The following is a 24404-nucleotide window of genomic DNA, read 5'->3' as shown; positions in this document are numbered from 1 at the left end:
TGCCCTGCCCAGCATGGGGCTGAGCAGCTCGCACCTCAGGATGGGGGCAGGCAGGTGTAGTCACAGCCATGCAGGCAGCACTTCTTGCCGGGTCACTCAGCATCATGCTGGCACCAGGCTTTGCAGTCATAACTGGGGAACAGTCTGGCGCGGGCTGGGCAAAAGCTGGCCTTCCCTGCAAGACATGGCACAGTGTGGCTGCAGTGCCCCCAGGATGGCAGCACAGACCCACAGCACATCCCGGCTGCCCACATGGGGGACACAGTTCCCTTGGCATCACCGCCCCCTCACCACCATGGCCCTGGGTGCACCAGGCACTGTAGCACTGCTCTGCCCTGCAGCGATGCTGCAGCATGTCCTCCAACAGGAACAACAGGGTGGCACCAGTCCTCTCTGCCGAGGCACACAGGGGCTGTGGAGAGGAGCCTCCCACGCTCCTGTGACTCACCAGATTCAGCCTCCCCCGTGTCCCACCTTGGTGCTCAGCACTGCACAAGCCCACACACTGGCCACCACAGCACATCTCCCTGCCGTCGCAGTCTCCATCACTCTGGCACCTCATCCCCGCCTGCCAGGCTGGCGCAGCCATGGAGGTCCCTGCGAGGCATGTAGCTCGTGGCTACATGTAGGGCTAGGGATGCCAGCAGGGACTGGGACACATCTGTCCCCTCCGTCAGTCCCGGGATCCCACCCAGCCCCACTCCACACTCTGCTGCCCGAGCTTTCAGTGGGACAGCACCAAGGAGGCAGCGTGGCACTGCCCGGCTCCTGCCCGGGCTGCGGCATTCACCTCCTGCCTCAGCATGGCACTCTGGGCTGCTCCGGTGCCGGCAGCATGTCTCTGGATGCTGGCAGTTCCCATCCCCAAGGCAGCTCTTCCCCTGATGCCACTCTGCAGCGCAGGCAGCAGTGGGGCTGGGGCAGCATCTGCCCTGCACATGCGGAGGAGTCCCAACTGTGGCATGGGGCAGGTCGGCACTGGGGTCCCTGAGGTGGCTGGGGTGCAGGTCACTGGGGGTCCCAGCCCAGGTGGGTTCCTGCAGCCCTTCCCTTCCACTTTGCTGGGGTCCCTGTCCCCTCAGCTCCTGGCACCGCTCAGAGACACGGCCATGGGGACCAGGGTGGACAGAGCTGTCGAAGCTCCAGGGCAGCTCCTGCCACCCTCACCTGGGCTGTGTGTGTGCCACTCCCGGCTGCACCACTGGTGACAGCACACCTCGGATGGGGGGCAGTCCTGGTCCTGGTGGCAGCTCTGCTGGTGGTGTGGCTGTGGGGTGGCTGCAGCATGGCTGGCATCCTCTGTGCCATGGAGCAGGGCATGGCTGGCAGTGCCAGCCAGGAGGTGAGAGCAGGACGGTGGCCTTGCTATCCCATCCTTCCCTGCTCCAGTGCCCACCTGGGAACCATGCAGTGGGTCCCCACCCTGGCCCCTCTCTGCCTGTCATTGGTAATGCCCCGGTGGCACTGTGGCCTCGAGCACTATGACCCCCTGTGCATGTGTCCGCATGATGCCGATGCACGGCCAAAGCTGCAGTCTTGCCGGCAGTGCTCGCCTCCTGGCACCATGTCAGCATGAGGCCCCAGCGCAGGGAGGGTGCGGGGTGGGGGCAGCGCTGGCCCCTGGCACAGCCAGGCTCGCTGTGCAGCAGGGCCAGGCAGGTGAGCCCGCAGGCCAGGGGCAGCACTTGGCACTGCCAGGGCAGTCAGTGTCCTGGGTGCAGGGGTCCCGGCGCAGCAGGTCACTGCCCAGCGGGGAGCTGGTGGGGCAGGTGCCAGGTTTCACTGGGAGCAGCAGCGAGACATTGGGGACAGGCAACGGCTCTCCTGCCAGCCCCAGCAGAGCCCACCCTGGTGAGCATGGGGCATGGAGGCCCCTGTTGTGCCACACACCTCTGCCTCAGGGTGGCTGCAGCCCCTTGGCATCACCCCTGGTTCCCAAGCCACAGCCCTGCCCGTGCTGCCTGTCCCGTCCCGTCTCACCAGCCAGGGCTCCTGGCAGGCAGTGGCGGTCACGGCTGCTGTTGCAGCATTTCTGCACGTCGGGGCAGTCGCTGTCGCCTTGGCACTGCTCCCAGCACGGCCCCGCTGGCCTGGGCTGCGCTGCAGGGCACCCCCCAAGTTTGGGCTGGTCTGGCAGAGCAGAGCAGGCGCAAGGCTTCAGAATCCCCAGTAGGATGCCCTGCCCACCCTGGGGCTCCCTGGCCCCTCACCGTGGTCCACATATGCCTGGCACCCAGCAGCTGTGTCCTGGCACTGGGTTTCTCTGGCAGCTGCCAGGAGCTGCTGATGTAGGGGAAGCGGTGTGCGGCTGCCCCAGGAGCCCATGGTGGCAGGGAGGTGGCAGACATCTACAGCACGGAGGGGCCCACGGCCATGTCATGGTGAGTCTTATCCTGCACTGGCTCCAGGCAGGCAAGGCCACAGCCCAGCAGGCAGCACTTCTGTGCTCCCAGGCAGTCCTTGTCCTCCAGGCAGGGGAAGGAGCACAGGTAAGGGCCCCTCGGGGGCAGCCGCTGGGCAGGCACCGGGTTTCTCTGCAATGCCAAGTGGTGTGGGGCTGAGAGGCAAGGGTGCACTAGCAATGTCCCAGGGCAGTGCTGGGAAACCTGCTCCTGCTGGACCCCCTCTGCCTGCCCCTGGCTGGACCCCACCAGGTGCTCTGTCCTGAACCCCTCCACATGCCCCATGCCTGCCTTGGAAACCATGGGCAGGAGGCTTCCAGCAGCGCACAAAGGGCTGCTCCATGGCAATGGGGATGGCACAAGGTTGGGGACAGGGACAGAAGAGGAGTGTGCTAGCTGCCCCGGGACAGATGTGGTGCTGGTGGCCATGCCACAGTGCCATACCTTCTGCCAGGGGGGTGCAGCGGAGCTGGCACTCCCAGGAGCAGCACTTGTGCCATCTGGGGCAGCTGGAGTAATTAGCACAGAGTGGGGGCTCCAGAAGCAGGCAGTGTATGAAGTCCTGTGGGCACCTCCCTGGCTTCTGGGGTTCCCCTTAGGTGGGACAGCAGCATCAGGGCAGCACCAGGCAGCAGATCTGCTTGGCCTCTATTCCCTGGGGAGCAGGTCATGGGTCCTACCTGCGGGGGACAGGGGACCAGAGCAGGGAGTGCAGCCTGGAGGGCAGGTTCCTGGCAGGAGTCTGGCCTCTCGGGGCCCCAGACCAGGGGCCTGGCTCACAGTGATCCTCTCTCGCTGGCACAGCAGCGCCTGGCCGATGGCAACAGCCAGGGCTGCCAGAGAGAGCCTGGGGTGCGAGCAGCCCTGCTGCCATGGCAGGAGAGGCTTCGTTGGAGTGGGGCTGGAGACTCCCCTGCAGCACGTCCCTGGAGCTGCCATACCCCCACATCGAGACCTGCACAGCACAGCAGGGCACAGCACAGGAGGGCACAGCATGGCATGGGATGGGACTGTGTGATCCCTCGCAAGGCAGTGAGTGCCGCAAGAAGTGTCCCTGGCCTTGCCAGGGAGAAGACAGCACTGAGCCAGCAACAGCTGGAAGTCAGGGTCCATCCCTGAGCATCCAGCCGCCCTCTGCATCCTCACTGCAAGCGGCATGCTCCTCGCTGCTGCCTTCTCCTCCTCTTGTTCCTCCTCCTGGCAACCTGTGCTCATCTTGGCCACACTGGGAAAATCAGGACAGCCCTGCCTTTGGCACAGGTGTGGGTGAGCTTCAGCTGGCACCTCTGCCTGGCTCCTGCCTGTGAGCCGAGCGATGCCATGGGCACAGCAGTTTCTGCAAACACCCCTTGCCGGCTCCTGGCAGGGCTGTGCTGTTTGGGCTGCAAACAGAGACCCTGCTGGGAGGTTTCACTCCAAACAACAGCTGTTTGGTTAAAACAAGGAAGGAACCTGGCCGTTGTCTCAGGGCGGGCAGAGCAGCACTGCAGCTGGGAACAACCACCCCTGGCATCACCCCCATGGCAGGGAGGCCCTGGCAGCAGGGGTCTGCACCTGGGAAGTGGCACCCGTGGCCCAGGCCCGTCCACTGGGGTTTGGGTCCATCCCCATGGCAAGGGGCCACATGCAGAGGTGGGGAAGGGATGTGAGGTGTGAGAAGCAGAGCCTGGACACTGAAGGGCCACAGGTCCTGAGATCCGTGCTGCCCTGGCCCCTGCCCAGCCTCTGCCTCCCCCAACCAGCACGCTCCTCATTCCTGCCTTTGCCACGCAGCCCCTGCTCGGCACAGAGAGCCCTCCTGGGCACCAGGCCAGGCACTGGGCTCTGCGGGCACAGATGCCCCAAATCCAAGTCTGCCAGTGTCAGTGCGGGGGTGCTCAGGGAGGCTGGGAGGGCCCCTGCCGCATGTGGCACCCCTGGGTGCTGACAGCTGCTGTGCACGCAGGGTGCAGGGGTGCACATGGGGGTGCAGGGCATGCGCATGTGCCTGACCAGTCCAGGGTGGGAGTGGGCTCCCTGAGGCAGTGGGGCTGTGGCGCAGGCCCTGCAGCTGGCCAGGACATGGTCCCCACCAGCGTGTGCTGGGCAGTGCCAGCATATGCTGGATAGGGATGGGGGGGACATGGCCGGGGAATGGGGGGTGGGGTTCAAGGAGTTGGTCCCAGGATGCCTGTGCCTGGCAGCTGCTGGGTTTGCCTGCTGGTACTCACTGCCTTTCTCCTCTGGTACAGTGCCGGGCTCTGCCCTGAGAGCAAGGAGCGCCAGGAGGAGGAAAACCCCTGGCCTCATGGTGCTGCTGGGGATGTCGTGTGTGTCTGGAGCTGAGGCGGGGTTGGGTTTAAAATCTCTGGTGGGGGTGCCTGGGGTGACGGGGCAGCTGAAGCCGGGCTGCTGGCTGTGGCAGGCTGGCCGTGCTGGGGGCAGGAAAAGCAAGAGGAGAGGCAGTTCCCAGAATCTGCTTGCTCCCCACCAGCCATCCTGCTTATCTCCAGCCAAGCCGCGCTTTCGGGTCAGGGTGACTTGCATGGCTGGGGAGGGCTGCTGTCCCCCACAGCACACAGCCCGATCCTTGCTATAGCCAGCTATGACCCCCTGCCTGGGTTTCCCTCCAGCCCTGCTTGCCCCTCACGTCCCTGGGGTGGGGGCCATGGACAGACCCCATGACTTGGCCATGGTGCGGCAGCAGGAGCAGCCAGAGGGGCTCTGCCACCACCACACAGCTGTGGCTTGGCTCAGCTGGGTGTAGACTCCACACATGGGACTGCTCAGGATCCAGCACCACAAGGTGGGAGAGGTGTCCTGGGCCACCCTTGGTGTCCCAGCATGGTGACAGGACTGGGCTGGGACCAGTGAGTGGGTCGTGCCATGGCCCCTGGCATGCGGATGCTGCGCCATGCCTCCTTTCTTGTCTGGGTGCTTCATCTACCCTGACCCATGACTGCTTTTCCAACCAGGTTTTCACACTTTGGGATGCAAATGAGCCCTTCCTTGGTGCAAGGAATCCGAAGGAACTGGTTTCTGTGCTCCAGTCCATGACTGCTGAGGGGACATTGGTGCAGCCCCTGGACCCAGCGGGATGGTCACCATGGGCAATGGTGGCTGGAGGGCTCCCGCATGGAAACGGGAACCTCTCCCTGCCCCAGGGCAGCGCCTGCCTGCAGGAACGGCTGCCGGGCACCTGCTTGCACCTCCCTGCCTGTGTGCAGCCCAGGGCTGCCTGCACCTCCTGGGAACCCGCAGCAGAGCACAGGGATGGTGACCCAGAGCAAAAGGTGGCCATGTGCCTATTTATTCTCTTTTGTTGCTGTGAAGGGGCTGGGCCCAACCGGGGTGCAGGGTTCTGCCTCTGTGCTTGGGCTGCCCGGAGCCTTGCCGTGGCATGGGGCGGTGTGGGTTGTGCGCAGCCCTCAATGGCACAGTTGGGAGGGGCCGGGGGTGCTGGGGACGCCAGCCAGGACACATCAGAGCAATGCCAGTGCCATCTTGCCAGCAGTGCAGAGGGTCCAGCGCAAGGATGGATGCAGGGGCTGGCAGGTGCTGCTGGCAGAAGCACCTCTTTGCTCATCCGCAGTGGTATGATGGCAGTGGGGAGGGGGGACAGCCCTGAAATGGCAGCTCCTGGTGCAGCAGCCCTTCCCGGCCAGGGCTAGGCTGTGCCTGGAAGAGATGGACGAGGCAGTCAGTGCAAGATGGGTGCTCCTGCCCCGAAGGATGGGGGGCCGTGGGGTGCTCCCACCATGGGCCCCTCTCTGTCTCCTCCAGGCTGGACCTGCTGCAGGGGTGAGACCTGTGCGGCCTTGGGCTGCCGGGACCCAGGAGGTGGCAGGCTGGGGAGGGCCTTACCCTGCAGTGGGGGGATGCACGCCCGGCCACAGCCTTGAAGGCAGCACTTCTGACCGGGGGGACAATCCTTGTCCTGCAGGCACAGGAGGAGGCACTCGGCTGCCCGGTCACCATCAGCTGTGGGGGGACAGAGCCCGGGCCGCACTGGCACATGCGGAGAGAGGGAGGGGTGAGGGGCTCCCCTCCTGTGAGCAGGGCACCCCTCTGGGGTGGGGGGGCTGCCCTGACTGCAGGGGGTGAGCACCTCACCCAGCTCCTGCCCCATGGGAACAGCAGCTGGGTCTCCGCACTCCTATCACCCCCTGGGAGCCCTGGGAGGGCCACGGCAAGGGGGTGCCAGCCCTGGCTGGGGGGGTCAGCCTGGGATAGGGCAGGGAGGGGACATGGGGGTCTTGGATCCACAGGGCTCCAGTGGCTTTACCCTTGATGGGTGGTTTGCAGACATGGCCACAGCCTGTGGTGCAGCACTTGGCGGCTCCGGGGCAGTTGCTGTCAGTGTCACACAGCTCCAGGCAGGGTCCCAGGGAGCCCCGCAGCACCATGGGGCACGTGCCAGGCTTCGCTATGGCACGGCGGCTCCCTGGTGACAACAGGGACTATGTCTGTGCCGGGATCCTGCTTCCCCCAGCCCCACTCCTGGCATGGCCTTCATGCTGCCCCCATGCTGCCCTCAGCTGTCACCCCCACACCCATGCCAGTCTGACCCAGTGAGACCAGTCACAGCTCAATATGGAATGCCAGCTGGCAGCTGGAGCGGTGAGGGACAGCCCTGGCTGCAGTCCCCACCAGCACCCAGTCCGAGTGGGGTGCAGGATAGGGCTGCAGGATGGGGGTGTGAGGAGGGGGGGTGCAAGAGGGGGGTGCAACCCCATGCCTGCTTGGGGCCATCACCCACCTGTCATGGAGGAGCTTGGTACCAGGATCCCTTCCCACAGCACCCTGAAGGTCTGCTCCTGCCCAGGGGCTCATGAGGGCTGGGGCTATCCCCAGGGTGGGTGTGCGGCACTGGGAGCCACAGCTGATGGCACACGCTCCCCGGGGCCTGGATGGCTATCACCAGCTGCACACTCAGCCAGGCACAGCTGCTGGGGCTTGTCTGGTGGCGCGGCTGAGCACACACCAAGCTTTGCAGGGGAGGAAGAGCCGTGCTACCATTGGTGTGGCTGTGGGTTGGCATGGGGTGGCTGCGGGGCAGCCATGGACAATCCTGGAGGCATACACGCTTAGATGGCGGGATGCAGGTCTGGTGAGCCCCAGCCCCAAGGGGAGCAGACCCTGTGGGCGACCAGCCCCGGGAAGAGGGATGGTGGGGCTATACCTCTGTCTGGGGGGGCGCAGGCCAGCCCACAGCCGGAGAAGCAGCACTTGCGGTCCCCGGGGCAGTCCCGGTCATCGGTGCAGCGGTTGTGGCAGGCAGCAGTGCTTCTCTGCACACGCTTCCGTGGGCAGAGGCCAGGTTTGGCTGTAGGGCAGGGGAAGCTCAGGGCTCAGCATGCAGCTGACCTGGCCCCACAGCACCCGTGACTGCCCCACAGAGCAATGGGGAGGCTGTGGACCCGTCTGGTACATCCTCAACCCATCATAGGGACACCCAGGCCACCTCACCTGGCTCGGCAGGCACGCAGCGGGCACAGCAGCCAAGGGTGCAGCACTTCTCCCCGCGACTGCACATGGTGTCATTGTGGCAGCTCATCCCACAGCTCGCCCCACTGGCGCTGCCAGCACGGGGGCAGTAGCCTGGACTCTCTGCAGAGGGAGATGCGCTGTGTGCCCAGGGAGTGGGGCTCGCACGAGGAGCACCCGACATGGGCACCAGCCCCCACCCACGTCCCACCCGTCACCCAGTCCCCGCACTGGCATCTCCTGGGGGGAGCCGGCGGTACCTGTGGTGGGGAGGAGGCAGGTCCTGACCTGCTCGTTCTGGCAGCACTTCTCGGCACTGGGGCAGCTGTGGTCGGAGAGGCAGTACAGCCTGGGGGGTCGCGGGGCTCCACTCCCCCCTGCTGGGCACTCACCCGCTTTGCCGGGGGCAGGCAGGGCGATGGGGGGCCAGCGTCCCTGCAGGGCCCGACGCGGTGCTGGGGTGACAGCGGGGGCAGCGCCTTGGTCCCCGGTGCTGTTCTGGTGGGCTGGGGTGGATGGCAGCTCCACAAACAACACCAGAAGCACCAGGAGGACGGTACGCTTGCCCAGCATCATGCTGCTGTCAGGGGGCCGTGCTGCTGGACCTGCTGGCTGGGATTTAAACCCTGCTGGGATGGGGGCTGGCCGAGCTGAGATGCTTCTTCCCACGGCAGCACCGTACTGAGACCGTGGGAGTGCCAGGCACGAACAATCCAGCTCGGGGGAGACTTCTGGGGCAGTGCTGGGCTCACAGCCCACGGCTGATGCATCCTCCACAGCATGCCCTTTCCAGGTCACCAGTGACCCGCAAGCAGCCAGGCTGGGGGGACAGGCAGTGCTCCAGGAGCCCCACTGCCCGCACTCCCCGATGGTGAGCAGGGATGGGACACAGGGAAGCAGTGTCCTGTTCCTGGTCCTCAGCGTCCAACCGGTCCTGGCCGGGGAGTGTTGCCAATTGCCTCCCAGCACACACAGAGCAGGAAGAGCTCCTGCAGAGAGCTGTGGCACTGAGCCGGGGTGTACCAGCCTGCACCTGCACTGCAGAGAGAAGGGGAACTGGCACCAGGCACAGGGCTGTGCCAGGCAAGGTGCAGGGCTGACTCTGCCCCAGGGGACAGCTGTGCTCTGTCCCTGCTAAAGGTGAGGACCCTGGGGGTGCCACTCCCTCAAAGGCACGTGGGACTGCCTGCGCTGGTCCTGGGGTCTGGGAATGGGACTGGGGTGGGTGCGGGAGGGTCAGGGCACCAGGAGCCCTGTGGGGAGCAGGAGGTGCCAGGGAGAGTGGAGCAGGAGTGTGGCCCAGCTCTGAGCAGGCAGGGGAAGGACAGGGCAGGGGCAGGCATGGGGCAGGGGTGTGTGGGCTTCACTGCCCATGGCTCCTTCGGGCTCCTGCCATGGGCAACATGCCACTGGCAGGCTGGGAGCGCATGGGGCAGGAGGCATTTTGGGTGATGCTTGTGCAACAGCACATACCAGTGGCCTTCCCATCCCCCAGCCATTGCAGAGCGAGAGCAGCTTTGCTATGATGGAACATGGACATGGCTATGTAGTGATGGCCCTGCTCTGAGCACGTCTGGGCAAAGGTGGAGAAGGCATGCCAAGGGTGTAGGGCCATGGGGTAGCCTGGGCCGTGGGGCTGTGGGGCAGCCCCAGGCAGGGGCACAGGCTGGGAACCCTTGCAGCCATGATGCAACCAGTTGGTGCTGACACTTCTCATGTGCAGCCCTTCCAGGTGTCCCCAGCACCGGCACCAGTGCTCAGCAGCAGTTGTAGTGGGCTGGATGCGGGCAGGGTGGCTGCCCAGCCAGGAGTGCAGCAGGACGGAGAGGAAGCCATGAGCATGGCAGGGAGAGACTGCTTTATTGGTGAAAGTGCAGGGGGCTACAGCGCACCCCAAGCAGGGAACCCGAGAGGAAGCTGAGGCTGAAGGCTCCGAGCTGGGAGTGCGGCTGGGCCGGTGGGGGTGGGGGGGATGGTGCAGGGCTGGGGCCTGGGCGTGCAGGACTCACGTCGGGCAGCAGCTTCCCTGTGGCTGGGCTGGGCTGGCAGGAGGCGGCTGTGCCTGCAAAGGGAGCAGAGGGCCATGAGTGGGACAGGTGCGTGGGTGCTGTATCAAGGGTGCTGTAGGATCCCCGGGATCAGTGGGCACCCAACTGACCTCAGTGGAGGGGTGTCACGCAGGAGACCTTGCCACAGCCATTCCTGCAGCACTTCTGACTCCCAGAGCAGTTGGAGTCCGTCTTGCACTGGTTAGCGCAGATGCCCAGCATGGGGATCCCCGGACTGACGGGCGGGCAGGTGCCGGGCTTCTCTGCAAAGGCAAAGGGACATGGCCTGAGACCTGTCGGCCCTGGCACAAGGGGCAGGACCAGTCCTGCAGGTCCTGGAGCCGTGGGCATGGCTCTGGACCCTGGCTGCCACGGAGGAAGGACCCCTGGGCCAGCTGGCGGCTCCCGCACCCCACAGCTCTGCCCATTGGCGCTCCCACCAGCCTGACCTGATGGGGACATTTTGGGGAGGCCATGTGGTGTGGTGGTCCCGCACGGTCCCTGTGTTCAGCCTCCCGCTCGGGGGTTCGTGGCTCGCACAGGAAGCAGCCCTGATGGCAGCCTCGGCCCTGCTTTCCCCCACAGCCACTGTGGACAGCCCTGGCTGAGGGCTTGTGGCACGTGGGCTCAACTCAGGACTCAATGGGGGGCACATGCCTCCCAGACAGCCTTTGCCTCAGCTGTGTGGGGACCCTGCCCTGCCATCCCGCTGCCTGCCACCAGCACTGGCGTCCTGGCTCTGCACCATGCCGTCCTCCACTGCAGCGCAGCCAGGCGAGCTCTGTCCTTGCAGGTGACAATGGAGGCACCAGAGCCTCTGTTTCACATCCATGTGTTTGCAGCTGGAGATCCCAAATCCTGTGCCTGTCTACCAGGGCTGCTTTCCAGCAGGACAGGTGTGGTGAGCATACTCAGCCAGATAGCTGCGGCGCCATGTCCAAGCTGGGGATGATGCCGTTGGGAGACTCTTCCCAGGTAGGGGGTTGGGAGGCAGGACAGTGCCCATGTCCTGGGCTGGCAGCTACCCATGGCAGGGCTGAGCAGGCAGCAAGGGCTGTGAGGGGGAGCAGTGCAGGCCCCTGCCCTCTGCTCTGGCCCCAGCGCCATTCAGAGGTGTCTCCTCCTGTGTTGCTGGGAGGAAGAAGGGGTGAGCATGGCCCTGGCAAGCCCAGGTGGAGGGTGGACAGTGCCAGGAGGTTGCCCCACAGCAGCACACCCTGATCCCACCAGGCTCCCCGCGCAGACCCCAATAACCGTGCTGCAGCCAGACATGCAAGGAGCACCCGAGCCCACCGCTGCTACCGCGCCCTGGAGCACCAGTGCTGCTGGCTGGGATGGACTATCGGCTCTGGGCAGCGGGGCTGGGAGCAGGAGGGAGCGTTACCGTCGGGCTTCTGGCAGGCCTTGCCGCAGGCCGCCGGGCAGCACTTGAGGGTGCTCTCGCAGTCGCCATCGGACTGGCACCCCACTGTGCAGTTCACTGCTTCCGTCGCCGGGTCCGGGCACACACCGGCTTTCGCTGCAAGGCAAAGGCGGAGGGCGTGGGTGGGCGCCGGGGCTGCTGGCCCCACAGCAGGGCGAGGGTTGCCATCCTGAGGCAGGAGATGCTGCCACCAGCCCCAGGGCTGGGTCCAGGGATGCTGCTGAGCCCAACCGTGCCAGGTGCCATCTGGCTCTTGGCCCCGGCCCCCACCCCAGCAGGCCCCAGGGCTGGGAGTGATGCTGGTGGCTCGCCTGGGGCGTGCCGAGCCGTGCCGAGCCGTGCGCTCATACTCACTGGTGACATTCTGGGCGGATGCTGGAGGCAGCTCTGCCCAGAGAGCCAGGAGCCCCGCCAGGACGAGCACGCTGCGGGCCTTGGGCATGGTGCGGGAGCCGGTGCTGCGCCTGCGGGGCCGCCCGGCCAGCCTTTAAGCTCCTCTCCAGGTGGGGCCGGCGGGCGGGAGGGCTTGGCCTTCCGGGTGGCTCCCAAGGGCCGGGCAGGGCCAGGCTCCCCCTTCGCGCTTGCACAACCCGAGTATCAGGTATCTGCCGCTGCTGACTGCCAACCAGGAAGGGGGAGCCTCGAGGAGACCGGGCGGCCACACTGAAAACTTGCCTGGCAGGAACAACAGCCAAGCGCCGCCGGCCGCGGCCCCCATGTGTCCTGTGTGCTGCACGTCATCCCCCAGCCCCTGAGGCAGTTGGGGTGCACGGCTGTCATGGTCCCCCACAGGGCTCGGCTGCTGGAGGCCATGGGGATGCGGCTGGTACCAATAGTGGGGAGAGTGGCAAGCAGGGGTATGCCAGGGACAGGGCACGATCCATCCCTACCACTGCCCTGGCCATGGCCGCGAGCTCGAGTGGAGCCCCCAGCCTGGTCCACTGATGCCCAGAGGCCAGGACAGTGCGCCTGGGGGCTGCAGCTTAGCTGTGCTTATTGCTCTCCCGGCTCCTGCTCCAGCCACTTGTTCTCCTCCAGCTTTCTCTCCTTGACTGAAGGGCCCTTCAGGCTGCCTGTGCTTCCAGGCAGGCACCCGCCCTGAGGTTTCCCCACGCCTCCCCTGCAGCCTCAGGAGCTCCTTCTGCGTGGCTGCAGTCTTCTCCCATGGCCCCCGCTGTCCTCACAGTCTCCAACATATCTGGGGATGTGGCCTGGACCGGCCGGCAGCGCCGGTTGGGTGAGTGGTAGGGAGCAAGTCGCCAGCATGCTCTGACTGCACGCCTGGTGCTCTGGGACGTGGAGGTGCTGGAGATTGTATGACCCCAGAACCCGTTGGCCTGGTGGCTGCCCGGGATACCCCTCCTGTGGCACCTCCCTCCAGTGGGACAGGATGCTTCATGGCGCCTGGCAGCACTGAGCTGGGGTTTGTTTGGCTAGTCCCAGCAAGCCAAGTGGCCTAGATCACCTGGCTTGGCTGCCGTGCTCCCGTCGGTGAATGCTGCTCTGTCAGTTCCTGTCTCCTCTGCAGGCGCTGCTGGCAGTGGCTGCAATTCTGGGGCTGCTGACAGAAGGGGAGCAGCCCAGCACTGTGCCAAGGGGCCCCAAGGACCCCATCCCCTTTGCTCACAGCTCCCAGTTTCAGCTCAACACATTGGGTCATTCGGCTACCATCGTGACGTGGGTCCCTGTACATGGTGCCGGTGCTGCCTGGTTGGGGGGCACAGGTTGGACCCCTCTGCAGGGAGGCAATCCCAGAGTATCATGGCTCCCTGGGCTGCATCCTGGCCACAGTTGCAGGCTGAGTCTCTCCTGTGTGGGGAGGAGAGTGAGATCTGCCTCATCTTTGGTGATGATGTGCCCTTGTCACTGGCAGAAGCTCCAGGGGCAGCCCCAGCTCTGGGCTGGAGCATCTCACAGCCCTGTGTGGGCCAGGAGTGTGTGGGGTGGGGGACATGGTCCCTGCCCCAAGTCACGAGCCAGTGTCCGCTCTGCCGGGGTGGGTCTCCAGGTAATTTAACCCCAACAGTCAACAATGCGGCACTGAGTGGCAGTAAATCAGTAACTGTTTGCCTTTGCCTGTGGTCCCCTCCCCGCCACAGGTGTTTATGCAGTAACAGGAGCCGGCACGGACAGCCCCGCTGCCTGCCCAGCTGCTGCTCTGTGCTTCACTGCCGTTGGCAGCAGGAGCTGGTGCGCGGGGACAGGGCATAGGCCTGGGGTGGCGAGGAGAGTGGCAGCTCCGTCCTTGTCCCTGTGCCGTCTGGGCCAGGATGCTCAGCAGCTGGGTGCCAGGGAGCTGCTGGGCAGCAGCACAGCTGCAGCCTGGTGATCCCCGTACCAGGGCCGGGGCCATGATGGGGGTGGTAATGTGGCCGCTGCAGGTGTGAGCGTCGGCTGGGCAGCGTGAGTGCTGCCCTCCATGATGGAGGCGAGGGACCTGCACTGTCCCTGCCTGTGCTGCGCAGGGACAGAACCCTCCCAGATCCAGTGGCAGCTTTCCTGGAGCAGCAGTGCGGCTGCCGGTCCAACGCTGCCCACCCAGTGGTGCTGTCCCCGCTGCCAGGGCAGGGGCTGTCCCAGTGAGTGAGCTGCTGCTTCTGTGCTGGTGCTGCCAGTGGCGCTTGCCTTTGAGAGTTATTGCTCTGGTCTGACCTTGTAATTGCTCTGCCCCAGTGTGTGGGATGTCCTTGGTGCTGGCAGTGAGCAGCGGGAGCTGGGAGGCTGCAAGCATGGATGACAGTAGCTGGGCTGCACCAGAGCAGCTGGATGGGAGCAGATGAGAGTGCAGAAATGGGACCATGGCAGCAGACAAGGAGAAAATTGCAGAGGAAGGCAAGAGCTGCAGGGAGCAGCATGGGTGTTGGTGGGTTTGCCCAAGGTTGTGCCTTGTCTCTGGTGTGCCCGTCTGGCTGCCAAGTGGCTGATCCAGCTGGAGCTGCCCCCAGCCAGCCAGAGCAGCTGGAGAGGGACTGAACGTGCTGGCAGCAGGGCCAACAGCCATGCTGGGCTCTAGCCCATGCAGTCAGCATCGTTTTCCGGGAGACAGAAATACTTTGGCTCCTGTCCCCAGTGTGCGGCATTCAGGATGCTGCTGTCCCTGCCCTGGTTCTGCCAGGTGCTTCCTCGACAGAGACTGAGAATGGCTGTGGGGAGCACAGGGGTCTGCCGGCGCGGCCGCATGCCAAGACATGTCCTGGGGGAGGATCCTGGCTGAGGACGCAGGATCAGCTGCCCTGAGCTGAACCCCAAAGGCTCTTTGCAACATCCCTGGGTGGCAGTGCCCACCACCACTGAGCCCAGTCACGGTGACTGCACCCAAGCTCCGCGGGAGACCACAGGTCCTTCATGGCAGCAGGGAAGGTGCTGGAGTCACGTATCCCTGCCCGCCGAGGGAGGGCAGTCAATGATTAAAAGGGGAGAGTTGCTGGGCCAGGCAAGGTGCCCCGAGGCAGATAGCTGGCCTCCCACTGTTGGCACGGATTGGGGAAAACGCAATAGAGAGGAATGCCCCTTCCTCTGGGAGACATCGAACCCCGGCAGTCAGCAGCTCAGTGCCCCCATGCTTTGTGCATGGGCTGATGCACAGGGAATTATCTGACCCCTTTGGGGCCCAGTCATGCAATCAGCTGGCAGCCAAAGGCCAGTGCACCCTGTGGACAGGAGGGCTCCTGTCGCACTGCTGTGTCCTGCTCCTGCTGCCAAGCCCCCGTTGCCTGCCCGTGCTGCCTGCATGGCGCAGACTTCAGCGGCTCCTCTCGTGCTGCAGAGCTGGAACCTCGTGGCTTGGCAGTGGTACATGGGTTGCCCTAGAGCTGGGGAAGTGCCTAGCTCTGTACCGGTGTGATCGGTCTTACCTGCTCATCCCATTCGGGACCCCTGGCCAGAACCAGCCCCGCAGCACCCTGAAAGCTGGCGCGATGCAGCCGCTCTGTGCACTCACCTATGCCCCCAGCAGCCGTGGTGGCTGGCTGCAGCTGGGCACTCAGGGCGAGGATGCCCATGAGCAAAATGCCAGCAGCCTTCATGGTGCTCCCTGTGGGTGCCAGATGGCCAGTGTGGGTCGGCGGGGGTTTATATCTGCGTGGGACCAGGGAGGGGCCACCGTGCACATAACCTTCGGGTACTGAAACTCTCGCTGTGTTTCACAGTTGTGCCCGAGGCAGCAACAGCCCCACAACGTGTTATTGCCTGAGAAATCATTTACCACGGCTCCGTCCCAGCCCCAGCAGTCAGGCTGCAGCCAGGGTGGGGACATTGGGACCCAACAGCACACTCCCTAGGGGAAAGGGAGACATGGCCATGGGGAGCCCAGAGGAAGGGGCTGGAGGTCTCCAGCTTGGAAAAGAGGAGACAGAGGGGACAGGAGGGAGGCTGGTACATCCAGAGCAGCCCAGAGAGTGTGGATGGGACTTTCTTCCCACGGCTACAGGACCTGGGGGTGCTGGGGGAGAATCACAGGCAAGAGGCAGATGGCAGGCGCTCTCTTCACTGAGCTGTGGGACATGCTGCAGACATCAAGAGCTGCCCAGGTGTGAAAAGTGATTGTATGAGTTTATGGGACAGGGACCCAGCGGGGACTGAGCAGGAGGATGCTCCCCTGGGGGGGTGGTGATCCTGGCGGCGTGGCACAGCACAGGGGCTTTTTGCGATGAAGAGCTGGGGGTCTGTCCCCAGCCATGCCCACCCCAGAGATCCAGTGCCTGCCTGCCCTGGCCCTGGCCTTGTCCCACGTCCCAGTGCATCTGCCTACAGAGCTGTGGGTGACAACTGGCTGGGTCCCAACAGGCAAGTGTGGCCTCTGGGGGAGCGGAGCACGGGAAGCCTGTGCGATGTGCCAGGCTGGGCACACCCACTACCTTGTGCCATGCACCAAGCATCATTCCTCTGCAGGGACAGGCGGGTGGCTGGATGCTGTCACGTCGACTGGCTGCAGGTGCGTCCTGGCAGACAGGTGCTCTGGCAGGGTCAGCATGGGGGCTGCCTTTCACCTTGATGCACACTGGGACTGGAGTGAGGCAACCCTGGATGGGGTGGGGAATCCCAAGGTTAACAGTGCGGGGAGGTCACAGACAGCCCTGCGCAGCCAAGCATGCAAAGCGTGATCGTGACGAGGGTGAGGTGTGCTCCATGCCTGCAGGGACCCCATGGTGTTGCTGCTGCCACACCCTGAGACTCCACAGAGGGGGACCTTTGCTCCCTGCTCACCATCACATGCGATGCAGGGGCACAGCTGGGCTGCACGTGTCCCTGACAGAGGTCCCATGCCAGCACAGCTCGCCGTGCCCCACTGAATGGCAAAAGGCAGAGCAGTGGCAGCCTGGCTTGCTGGGCACAGGTGGGGGCTGGCAGGGCTGCAGCAAGGCGTGGGGGGCAGCCTGTGGCCATGGTGGGCAGAGAGGGGCAGGACCTGGGTTTTCAAGGGGCTGGTGGAAGGGACTGGTCTTCTGCTGGAGCTGGAGATGGGGAGAAAGGCCTCGGCCGGCGTCCCAGTGTGCAGGGGAGGACGCTCCCTGCCCGGGGGTTTGTCGCAAGGCCAGCCTGGCTGGAAGTAGGTGTCTTTCTGCTGAGGCAGACGTGACCTCTGTGGTCTCGCACAGGGTTTTACAGCTCAACGATCGTATTTCCCCACTTGCAAATTCCTGTTTGCGTCATCCTGGCCCTAAGTGGCCAAATGCACTTGTTGCTACAGAAACTCTGGGTCTGAAACGGGGGAACCTTTAGCAAGAAAACCAGGGGCTGTGAAAGCAGTCCTGTCCCCAGTTTATGTGTGTGGCATGTGCTGTGGTGGTGGTGCAGGGAGTCGCCAGCCTCACCTGAGCGCTGCCTGGTCCTTTGGCTGGCACTGGCAGCTCTGCGTTCTGCCAGGCTTCAGCCTCACACCCTTCCTCCCCTGGCTGCCGCATGCCCGTCGCATGTTATGGCATGTAGCTGTGTGCCGTTAATGACAGCGTGTTCGAGCCCTGCCAGCACATGGCAGTGTGAAGCCTCGTGTGTCCTCCTACCACTGTGCCCGGCTGTGCTGAACGGTCCCCGTGGCCTGTGCAGCCCCCTCCCTACCTGCTGCCCTCTTCCTGCCTGCTGCCCCCTCGCTGCCTGCAGCCCCCTGCCTGCTGTGCCACGCCGGTGCGGGGGCTGGGGCTGCGCAGCCCCTCCTGTGACCCCACCCGCTGTGCCTCGCTGCTCCGCGGGCTCCGTGGGCTGCGGGCCCGATCCCCGCGCAGCATCCCGGGCGGCGGCCGGCAGAGGAGGCTGTTGCTCCGTCGGAGCGGGCCGGACCGGGGAGCGGGGCCCGGCTGCCCCCGGGATCCGGGAGCGCCGTCCCCGTCCCCGAAGGCGGAGACCGGTGCGGGGCGCTGCGCCATCCCGGGCCGGGCGCGGGACTCCCAGGCTGTACTTAAGCGGCCGCGGGCGGTGCGGGGGCAGCGCCATGAAATCGGGGCGGTTGCTGCTGCTGCTGCTGCTGGCGGCCCCCTCGGGCCCCCTTGGCCACTGCCGGCCGGCCTCGGGTCGCCGCCTGCAAGGTGAGCCACGGCCCGGGAGTGCTCCCCGCCGCCGCCCCGGTGTCCCCGGAGTCCCCTCGCCCCCTTGGTAGGGGTGCGCTGGGCGAGCCGCGGGCTCCGAGCTGGGACATCCCGCCGGGACACCCTGCCCGGCCCCGCGGTCCCCGCTGCTGCAAAGCCCTCATCCGAGCGGCAGGGCTGGGCCCCTCGCCGGGGGTAGCACGGAGGCCCGGGGAGGTGCCCCCCCGGCCCTTCTCACCGCCGGCAGCTCCCCAGGCGCCGGGCGGCCCCCCCGGGCTCTGGAAGCCGCGGTTCCACCCGTGCTCGGCACCGCGACGTGCACCGCTGCCAGGGCAGAGCGGGTCCTGGTCGTGCCACTCCCGCCAAGGGGGGGGCCCTCCCGCCCCAGGCTGGGGGGCCCCGTCCGCCCACCGTAACCCCCTGCTCGCCCTCCCAGGGAAGTTTGGCGAGTGCCCCCCGCCCAGCAGGATCCCCTCGATGCCCTGCGACAACTTCTGCTCCTCGGACATGGATTGCCCGGGCAGTGAGCGCTGCTGCAGCACCGGCTGTGGACGGGAGTGCCGGCTCCCCATCGGAGGTGAGGAGGTCCCTTCCCTCCAGCAGCCCTGAACAAGCCTGTGCTCTGCCCTCCAAGGTGGTGGTGGGAGGGGGGTGTGTGTGTGACTGCAGCCACAGTGGGTCCTGTATCTCTGCCAGCCCCTGCGCCCCTTCCTGGCACGCGGAGGGATGCGCCAGGTCCGGGGTCTTCCAAGCACAGCTGCTGCCTGTGAGGTGCATCACCCACAAGGGCTGGCATGGGTGGCCCCTGCGCCCAGTCCCTCTGGTGTAGGGGGACGGGGTGCCCGTTGCTCCCTGCCCACAGTACCTGGGGGTGGGCACCCTGGGGGTGGGCTGGGCAGTGGGAGCGGGTGGTGGCTGGTGGGGGTCTGACCCGGATGCACCCCTCCAGCCAAGAGTGGCTTCTGCCCACGGCTGGACCCTGACATGATGAGCATCTGCCTGGTGAAGTGTAGCAGCGACAGCAACTGTCCAGGCAATGCGAAGTGCTGCAGCATGGGCTGTTTCGTCCACTGCGTGAAACCAGTGCCAGGTAAGGGTGGCCAGGGGAGCTCAATGGGAGAGGGGCCGCAGCCAGGACAGACTCTGAGTGTGAGCTGGTCTCCTCTCTAACCCACAGCCAAACCAGGCATCTGCCCCAAGAGAAAGGTGCTGCAGACCTTCGCCCCCTGCAACAACTCCTGCAGCGATGACACTGACTGTCCTCGCAACAAGAAATGCTGCTTCGCGGGCTGTGGCCGCAACTGCCTGCCTCCAGTCAAAAATACTGCAGCCCCTCTCCAGCCCACTGGCTGGGGCCACCAGCTGGGTTCTGCTACCTTCAGCAGCCTCGTGTCCTCGGCTGACATCTGTCACCTCCCGCTTGTCCGTGGCCCGTGCAGGGGACGCTTCCGTCACTATGCCTATGCATCTGCCCTGGGCACCTGCCAGCCGTTCATCTACAGCGGCTGCGGGGGGAACGCCAACAACTTTGGGACGCTGGAGGAGTGCCAGCAAGTCTGCGAGCAACAGGGTAAGAGGAGGGGCTGCACTGGGACAGACTGGGCTGCACTGGGACAGACTGGGCTGCCCCTGCCTGGGCAGGTGTAGGGGCTGGGCAGGGGGTTGGAGCACAGAGCTGTGCTGCCTGCAGCCAGGCAGCCGGACCTGAAGGGTCTGCTGTACCTCCCCACGGAGTGAGGGCGGCCTCCCTCTGGCAGGGAGAGCAGCAGCATCCCACATCGCTCTGGCACACGGTGTGGGGGCCTCCAGGTGTTCACGGTGGGTGATTTTGACCAGCTCGCAGCTCTGTCCTGGGAGCTGGCATCATCTTTGGTCAGAACCAAGCAACAGTGTTAGTAATGATAATTTTGCAGCCTGATTACCAAAGTAGGAAACCTGACCACCAAGGCGCTCAGCCTGCACAGGCAGGGGGAAAAAACCTGCTCTTGCAATTTGCCTTCCCATGTCTCTGCTGAATGTGCCTGGCACAGGATGTGCATTTGGGAGAGCAGGTGGCTGGTGAAGCTGTGGTGGCCCCGGCGGGCGGGAGCAGGGGCCCCAGCACCATGTAGGCAATTGCCTGGTTGTGACACTCGTTTCCAAGTGGAGCTGTGGGCGGTTGGGGCTGTTGGTGGTTGAGCAGCCGCTGCGGTTGCTCAGCTTCCCTGGCACAGTGGTTGTATCGCCATGCAACAATGGAACCACAAGAGCTGCTCCTGGCTGTGCACATCCCTGGGGATGTGGGCCGGGGGGGTAGCCTGTGCCCAGGGCTGGGGGGCAAATGCTGGGGGGCTGCATGCACTGGGGGTGAGTGCAGCAGCCGGTCTGGGGCCAGCTCTGCTCCACACTGCCAGCATCCTGCTGCCTCCCCCCAGTCCCCAGCCCTGCCTGCACCCCGCTCCTCACCATCCCCTTTTGTCCCCCAGGGAGAGCCAAGGAGTGACCCTGAGGAGGAGGCAGCAGCTGGGCTAGGGGCCCTCCACGGAGCCGGCAACCCAGGGGTCAGGGTCTACAGCGATGCTGACCACTGCCCTCTGTCCCATGCAATAAAGCGCCAGGATGACTGGCTTGCAGCAGCCCACTCTCCACCATCTTGCCTGACCCACGCCTCCATGGTGCAGGCAGCTCCACGTGCTGCCCAGCACCTCCCACTTACCTTCCCAGCTTCATGCATATGTGTAGGAGCTGCAAGCCCAGACCCTGACTAAGCCTGGGGATACTGTACCTGACACATGGTGCACAGGCTTGCTTGTGGTGGCAGGTGGCCCCAGCCAGCCCCCTGCTCCTGGCTTTCAGCCTGGACCCCCGCAGGCAGCTGGTGCGGAGGCCCTGGCACCTCGCATGGCTGCACAGAGCTGGGCAGCACTGGCCCTGGTGTGAAATGTCCCTCCTGGACACAGCCCCTTCCCTGCTCCATGGGGGCCCTGTAGGGATGGCCCCCAGTGCTGCCCTGGCTGAACACCCACAGCTACTTGCTCCCAGCTCAGTCCCTGAGGAGAGCACTGCTGGGGGATGCAGGTCACGCTGCGTGCTGGGGGTGAGATGGGGCATGGGTGCCTGTCCCCCCTGCCAGACTCCGATCCTGCCACCACCTGGGCTCTGGATGGGCTGTGGGCTCATGTCCTTCCCTGCTCAGTGCTGTCCTGAGCCTGATGCGCATCCTGGGAGCTGCTGCATTCCCACAGCCACCCTGAGCTTGTCCTGGTCTTGGCATGGGCAGTGGGCACAAGGTACAGCTGGGGCAGGTGCAGGAGCAGCGGCCACAGGGGTGACACTGTGCCCATCAGGCACCACCACCTGCAAGCCAGGGACCTGTCGGTCTTCCCCAGAAGCACCTCCTGTCAGTGCTGACACCTTCTTATTAATTTGCCAGTTAATGAGAACCCAGAGAGGGGAGCGGGCTGTAGATGGGTGCACTGCCTGCAGATGCTGGGGATGTTCTCAGGAAGGCTGAACAAGGGCACAGAGTACCCTGGTGTGCTCTGGGACAGTGGCATCTCCATGGCCATCCCACAGCAGTGACACCCCGTCCTCTGCTTGCCACCGTGGGGACCCTCAGCTGGGCTCGGGGCGTGGGGGGAGCAGGGGGGGAGCACTGGGTCTAAGCTTGGCACTGCCTCCCTCCTCTGCGTTGGGTGCAGCAGCCACCAGGCACAGGGGCAATGAATCACAGAGCGGCCTCACTCTGGGCAGTGCTGGGGAGCTGGTGTCGAACTGGTGGGTGATGCCCACCCACTCTGGCAACACCTCAGTGCCCCCACCCTCTGGGGACAGGTCTGGGGAGCTGGGGGCTGGGGGGCAGGAGTGCCTCAGGAGTGGCATTTGCTCGGTGGGAGTGGGTTTTTGTGTCAAACCTGTGGCAGCCAGATTGTGCTGTGCACACTCCCTCCCCATGTGCTGCTGTCCATGGCCGCTGGCGAGATCTGCAGGCAGAGACAGCAAGGAACTTGAAACAGAAAGGACGAAAACCTCCTGAAAGTGCCAATTTATTTTTCAGCTCCCTCCCCACCTGCTCCTGCTCTGCCCCAAGCTGGTGCTGTGGCTGCTGAGAGTCCTCACGTGGGGCAGGCATGGGGGGGCAGCACCCCATTCCCAGCACCCATCCCTGGAGCCAGTGGGGACTGTGACCGCTGCACAGGGAGCCCATGCAGGGCTGCAGTGTGTGGCCCCAGGGCTGTCCCCTGGCTCAGGGCAAGGAGGGTGCCCAGCCCAGGCAGGGTGCTGCCCGCTCCAGCCCCCTGCTCAGCCCCCTGTCGGGCCATCCCCCATGATCTGGCTCTTGGGGGTTAACGGCACTGGCTGCCTGAACTCCACCGCAGAGGCTGCTGCTCCATAACAGCTCTAATAGCTCCTATCCATAACCGCCAGCCGTCGGCTGTGGGAGACCGAGATGGAGGCACGGGGGGGCCAGGGCTAGGGTGGCGACGGCTGCCCGAAGGCAGGAGGCAGCCCCAGCCCCATGCAGCGGTGCAGCCTGGCCGGCGGCACGGCCACGCATGGCGCGCCGGCTGGCGGCATGGGGAAGGCGGCCTCCCAAAATGAGGTTTTTATTACAGCCATACATCACTGCGGCGGCCTGATGCGGGCAGACGGCGGTGATTTTTCTTCATGGTTTACAGACAAATGAGGGGAAGGAAAATTGATGTGAACTTTGCTATAGTGAGAGGTCGGGTGCGGGCAGGGAGCTGGTTATGGATGAGCTGGGGGCTGCTGGGGCTGCCTGCCCCTGGGGCCCTCCTGGCCCCCTTCTCCAGATTGGATGGATGGGAGCACTGGTGGCGGCAGGACTGGGATCATCGCATCTGGCATGGGGACCCGTGCTGCTGCTTGGGCAGCCAGGGGAGAGGGGCCTCCAGCTTTCTTGGCTCTCCCATCACCCGCAGCACAGCCCCAAGTGGGAAGCTGTGCCCGACCCTCACCAGAGGGGTACTTGGAGGGATGCTCAAGTGCTCAGGGGGGAGGACCATGTCGGCAGGGTTATTAATTCCAGTGATATTCATTAGCGTTGCAAACACGGTTTGGATGTGCAGCATCGGGCGGGCTGCTGTCACCGACTTCTGGTGAGATCCTGACTGCTTTCAACACAATTAAAGTTGCCTCCAAACACCATGGTCCTGCCCCGTATAAGATAACAGTTAATACCCTCAAATAGCGACTATCAGCTTCTCCATAAGGCCCATAAATATTAATACAATTCTAATTAGTTCCTTTAAATACATTGCCTAAATTAAGTGTTTCCTCAGCAATAAATCAGCACCCTGCTCACGCCTGTTAAGCAGATCACGAGCTCTCCCCGCCTGCCCATGGCCAGTCCCTGCCTGGCCGGCGACACCCACAGCAGCCCAGGGCTGTGCCGTGCCATGCCATGCCATGCCATGCCCGTGCAAAGGCTGGTGGTGCCCGGCCAGTGGTGCTCCCGTCTTGGGAGTTTCAAACTTTGGGATGGGGAAGGGCTGGGTTTTGGGCCTGGAGGAGCCACAAGCAGTCCCATGCCAGGAGGGGTGCTGGTGTCCACCGTGGTGATTTCCTGCCTGCATGAGGGCTGCCTCAGCCCATGCCAGGAGCTGCTGCATGATGTGAATGCTCGGCTCCAGTGGCCCCTTCCTCCCACACCAGTGGAGCAGGAGGGTCGAGCTCCATAACCCTCCTGAGGGGACTGCCCAGCAGGTGGGGAACCCACAGAGCCAGTGGCAGCTGTGGCAGAGTCATCTCCACGGCTCCTTCCACAGCACGGCACCTCCAGGCCACTTTCAGGGTAAACCCTGGGGCTCACCGATGCCCCAGTGGTGGGCTCCAGCGCCGTCTATGATCCTGAGTCCTGAGCAGGGTGGCCAGCGCTGCTGGCAGGATCTTGTCAAAAGACCTCAAGAGCATGTTTTGAAAGCGCCTGATAAAACATCTCCTAAGGATCCCACAGTCACAGATATAAAAATAACCCAGCCATTAGATTCAAAAGAGGAAAGGGTGCTTCACTGAACAAGCAGAAAGTGCCCTGCGACCTTAATCAGGAGTAATATTGTTAATACATTTTTCCCCAGGTACACCCAGATTTGCATTCCCAGCAATTTGCACAATAATGAGGTGAGCTAACCATGCCTCACCCCGGCAGCAATCACCTCCAAATCGATGGCACCATGCTGGCGAGCTCATCTGAAGGGTCGTGTACTCCAGCTGCAGCGGTGCTGTGTGTCCCTGGCGCTGCCCTGCCCCAGCACGCCCGCAGCCCCAGTGCTGCAGGATGGGAAGGGCTGGGCGCCTCAGGGGGCTGCACGGCTGCAGGGACCTGCTGGGGGATGCTGGGGGCAGCCAGGGGCTGGTGTGGGCAGAAGCTGTGTGCCCAGGCGAGCCAGCCTACTGCTGCCTCTGTGGAGCCTGGCTGGGTGTTCCTGCCCTGTGCCAGCCTCCTCTGGCCTTCATCCCCAGCTCTGAGTCCTCCTCCTCTTCCTCCTGGGAGGTGGCAGCAGCATCCGACCTGCTCAGATCTCCCCGAGCTGGAGGCCACGGG

The 24404-nt window shown here is 64.6% G+C and overlaps 3 protein-coding genes across 3 annotated transcripts; 1 reads left to right on the top strand and 2 right to left on the bottom strand.

Annotated features, from left to right (window-relative positions):
- Nucleotides 1-2348: 2348 nt before the first annotated feature.
- Nucleotides 2349-7953, bottom strand: LOC135315702 (WAP four-disulfide core domain protein 3-like). Its single transcript, XM_064465335.1, is given in 8 exon segments — nt 2349-2534; nt 3183-3235; nt 4613-4816; nt 6246-6362; nt 6606-6654; nt 6656-6825; nt 7564-7707; nt 7851-7953. Coding segments are annotated over 8 exon segments (1011 nt in total). The 5' UTR covers nt 7939-7953.
- A 1756-nt stretch (nt 7954-9709) lies between these two features.
- LOC135315729 (WAP four-disulfide core domain protein 2-like) lies at nt 9710-13671 on the bottom strand. The gene is made up of 4 exons (XM_064465602.1): nt 11694-13671; nt 11301-11435; nt 10027-10179; nt 9710-9930 (listed from the first exon to the last, which is right to left on the bottom strand). Exons 1-3 carry the CDS (start codon nt 11779-11781, stop codon nt 10028-10030), a joined length of 375 nt encoding a protein of 124 aa, XP_064321672.1. The 5' UTR covers nt 11782-13671; the 3' UTR covers nt 9710-9930; nt 10027.
- A 3971-nt stretch (nt 13672-17642) lies between these two features.
- LOC135315671 (WAP four-disulfide core domain protein 8-like) lies at nt 17643-20475 on the top strand. Its single transcript, XM_064465148.1, has 5 exons — nt 17643-17860; nt 18297-18437; nt 18810-18950; nt 19038-19430; nt 20326-20475. The coding sequence occupies exons 1-5, from the start codon at nt 17767-17769 to the stop codon at nt 20340-20342; spliced, it is 786 nt and encodes a 261-aa protein (XP_064321218.1). The 5' UTR covers nt 17643-17766; the 3' UTR covers nt 20343-20475.
- Nucleotides 20476-24404: the final 3929 nt, after the last annotated feature.

Source organism: Phalacrocorax carbo, chromosome 14 (genome assembly GCF_963921805.1).
Source record: "Phalacrocorax carbo chromosome 14, bPhaCar2.1, whole genome shotgun sequence".
Lineage (NCBI taxonomy): Eukaryota > Metazoa > Chordata > Aves > Suliformes > Phalacrocoracidae > Phalacrocorax > Phalacrocorax carbo.
This window is presented reverse-complemented; position numbering and strand designations above follow the sequence as displayed.

Excerpts from the sequence above, each read along its gene's own strand:
- LOC135315729 (XM_064465602.1), bottom strand. The coding sequence starts at position 11,781 with ATGCCCAAGGCCCGCAGCGTGCTCGTCCTGGCGGGGCTCCTGGCTCTC. Across the intron at positions 11,436-11,693 it reads ATCCGCCCAGAATGTCACCA|CGAAAGCCGGTGTGTGCCCG; the intron begins GTGAGTATGAGC and ends TTTGCCTTGCAG. Across the intron at positions 10,180-11,300 it reads GGCCTGCCAGAAGCCCGACG|AGAAGCCCGGCACCTGCCCG; the intron begins GTAACGCTCCCT and ends TTGCCTTTGCAG.
- LOC135315671 (XM_064465148.1), top strand. The coding sequence starts at position 17,767 with ATGAAATCGGGGCGGTTGCTGCTGCTGCTGCTGCTGGCGGCCCCCTCG. Across the intron at positions 17,861-18,296 it reads CTCGGGTCGCCGCCTGCAAG|GGAAGTTTGGCGAGTGCCCC; the intron begins GTGAGCCACGGC and ends TCGCCCTCCCAG. Across the intron at positions 18,438-18,809 it reads GTGCCGGCTCCCCATCGGAG|CCAAGAGTGGCTTCTGCCCA; the intron begins GTGAGGAGGTCC and ends GCACCCCTCCAG.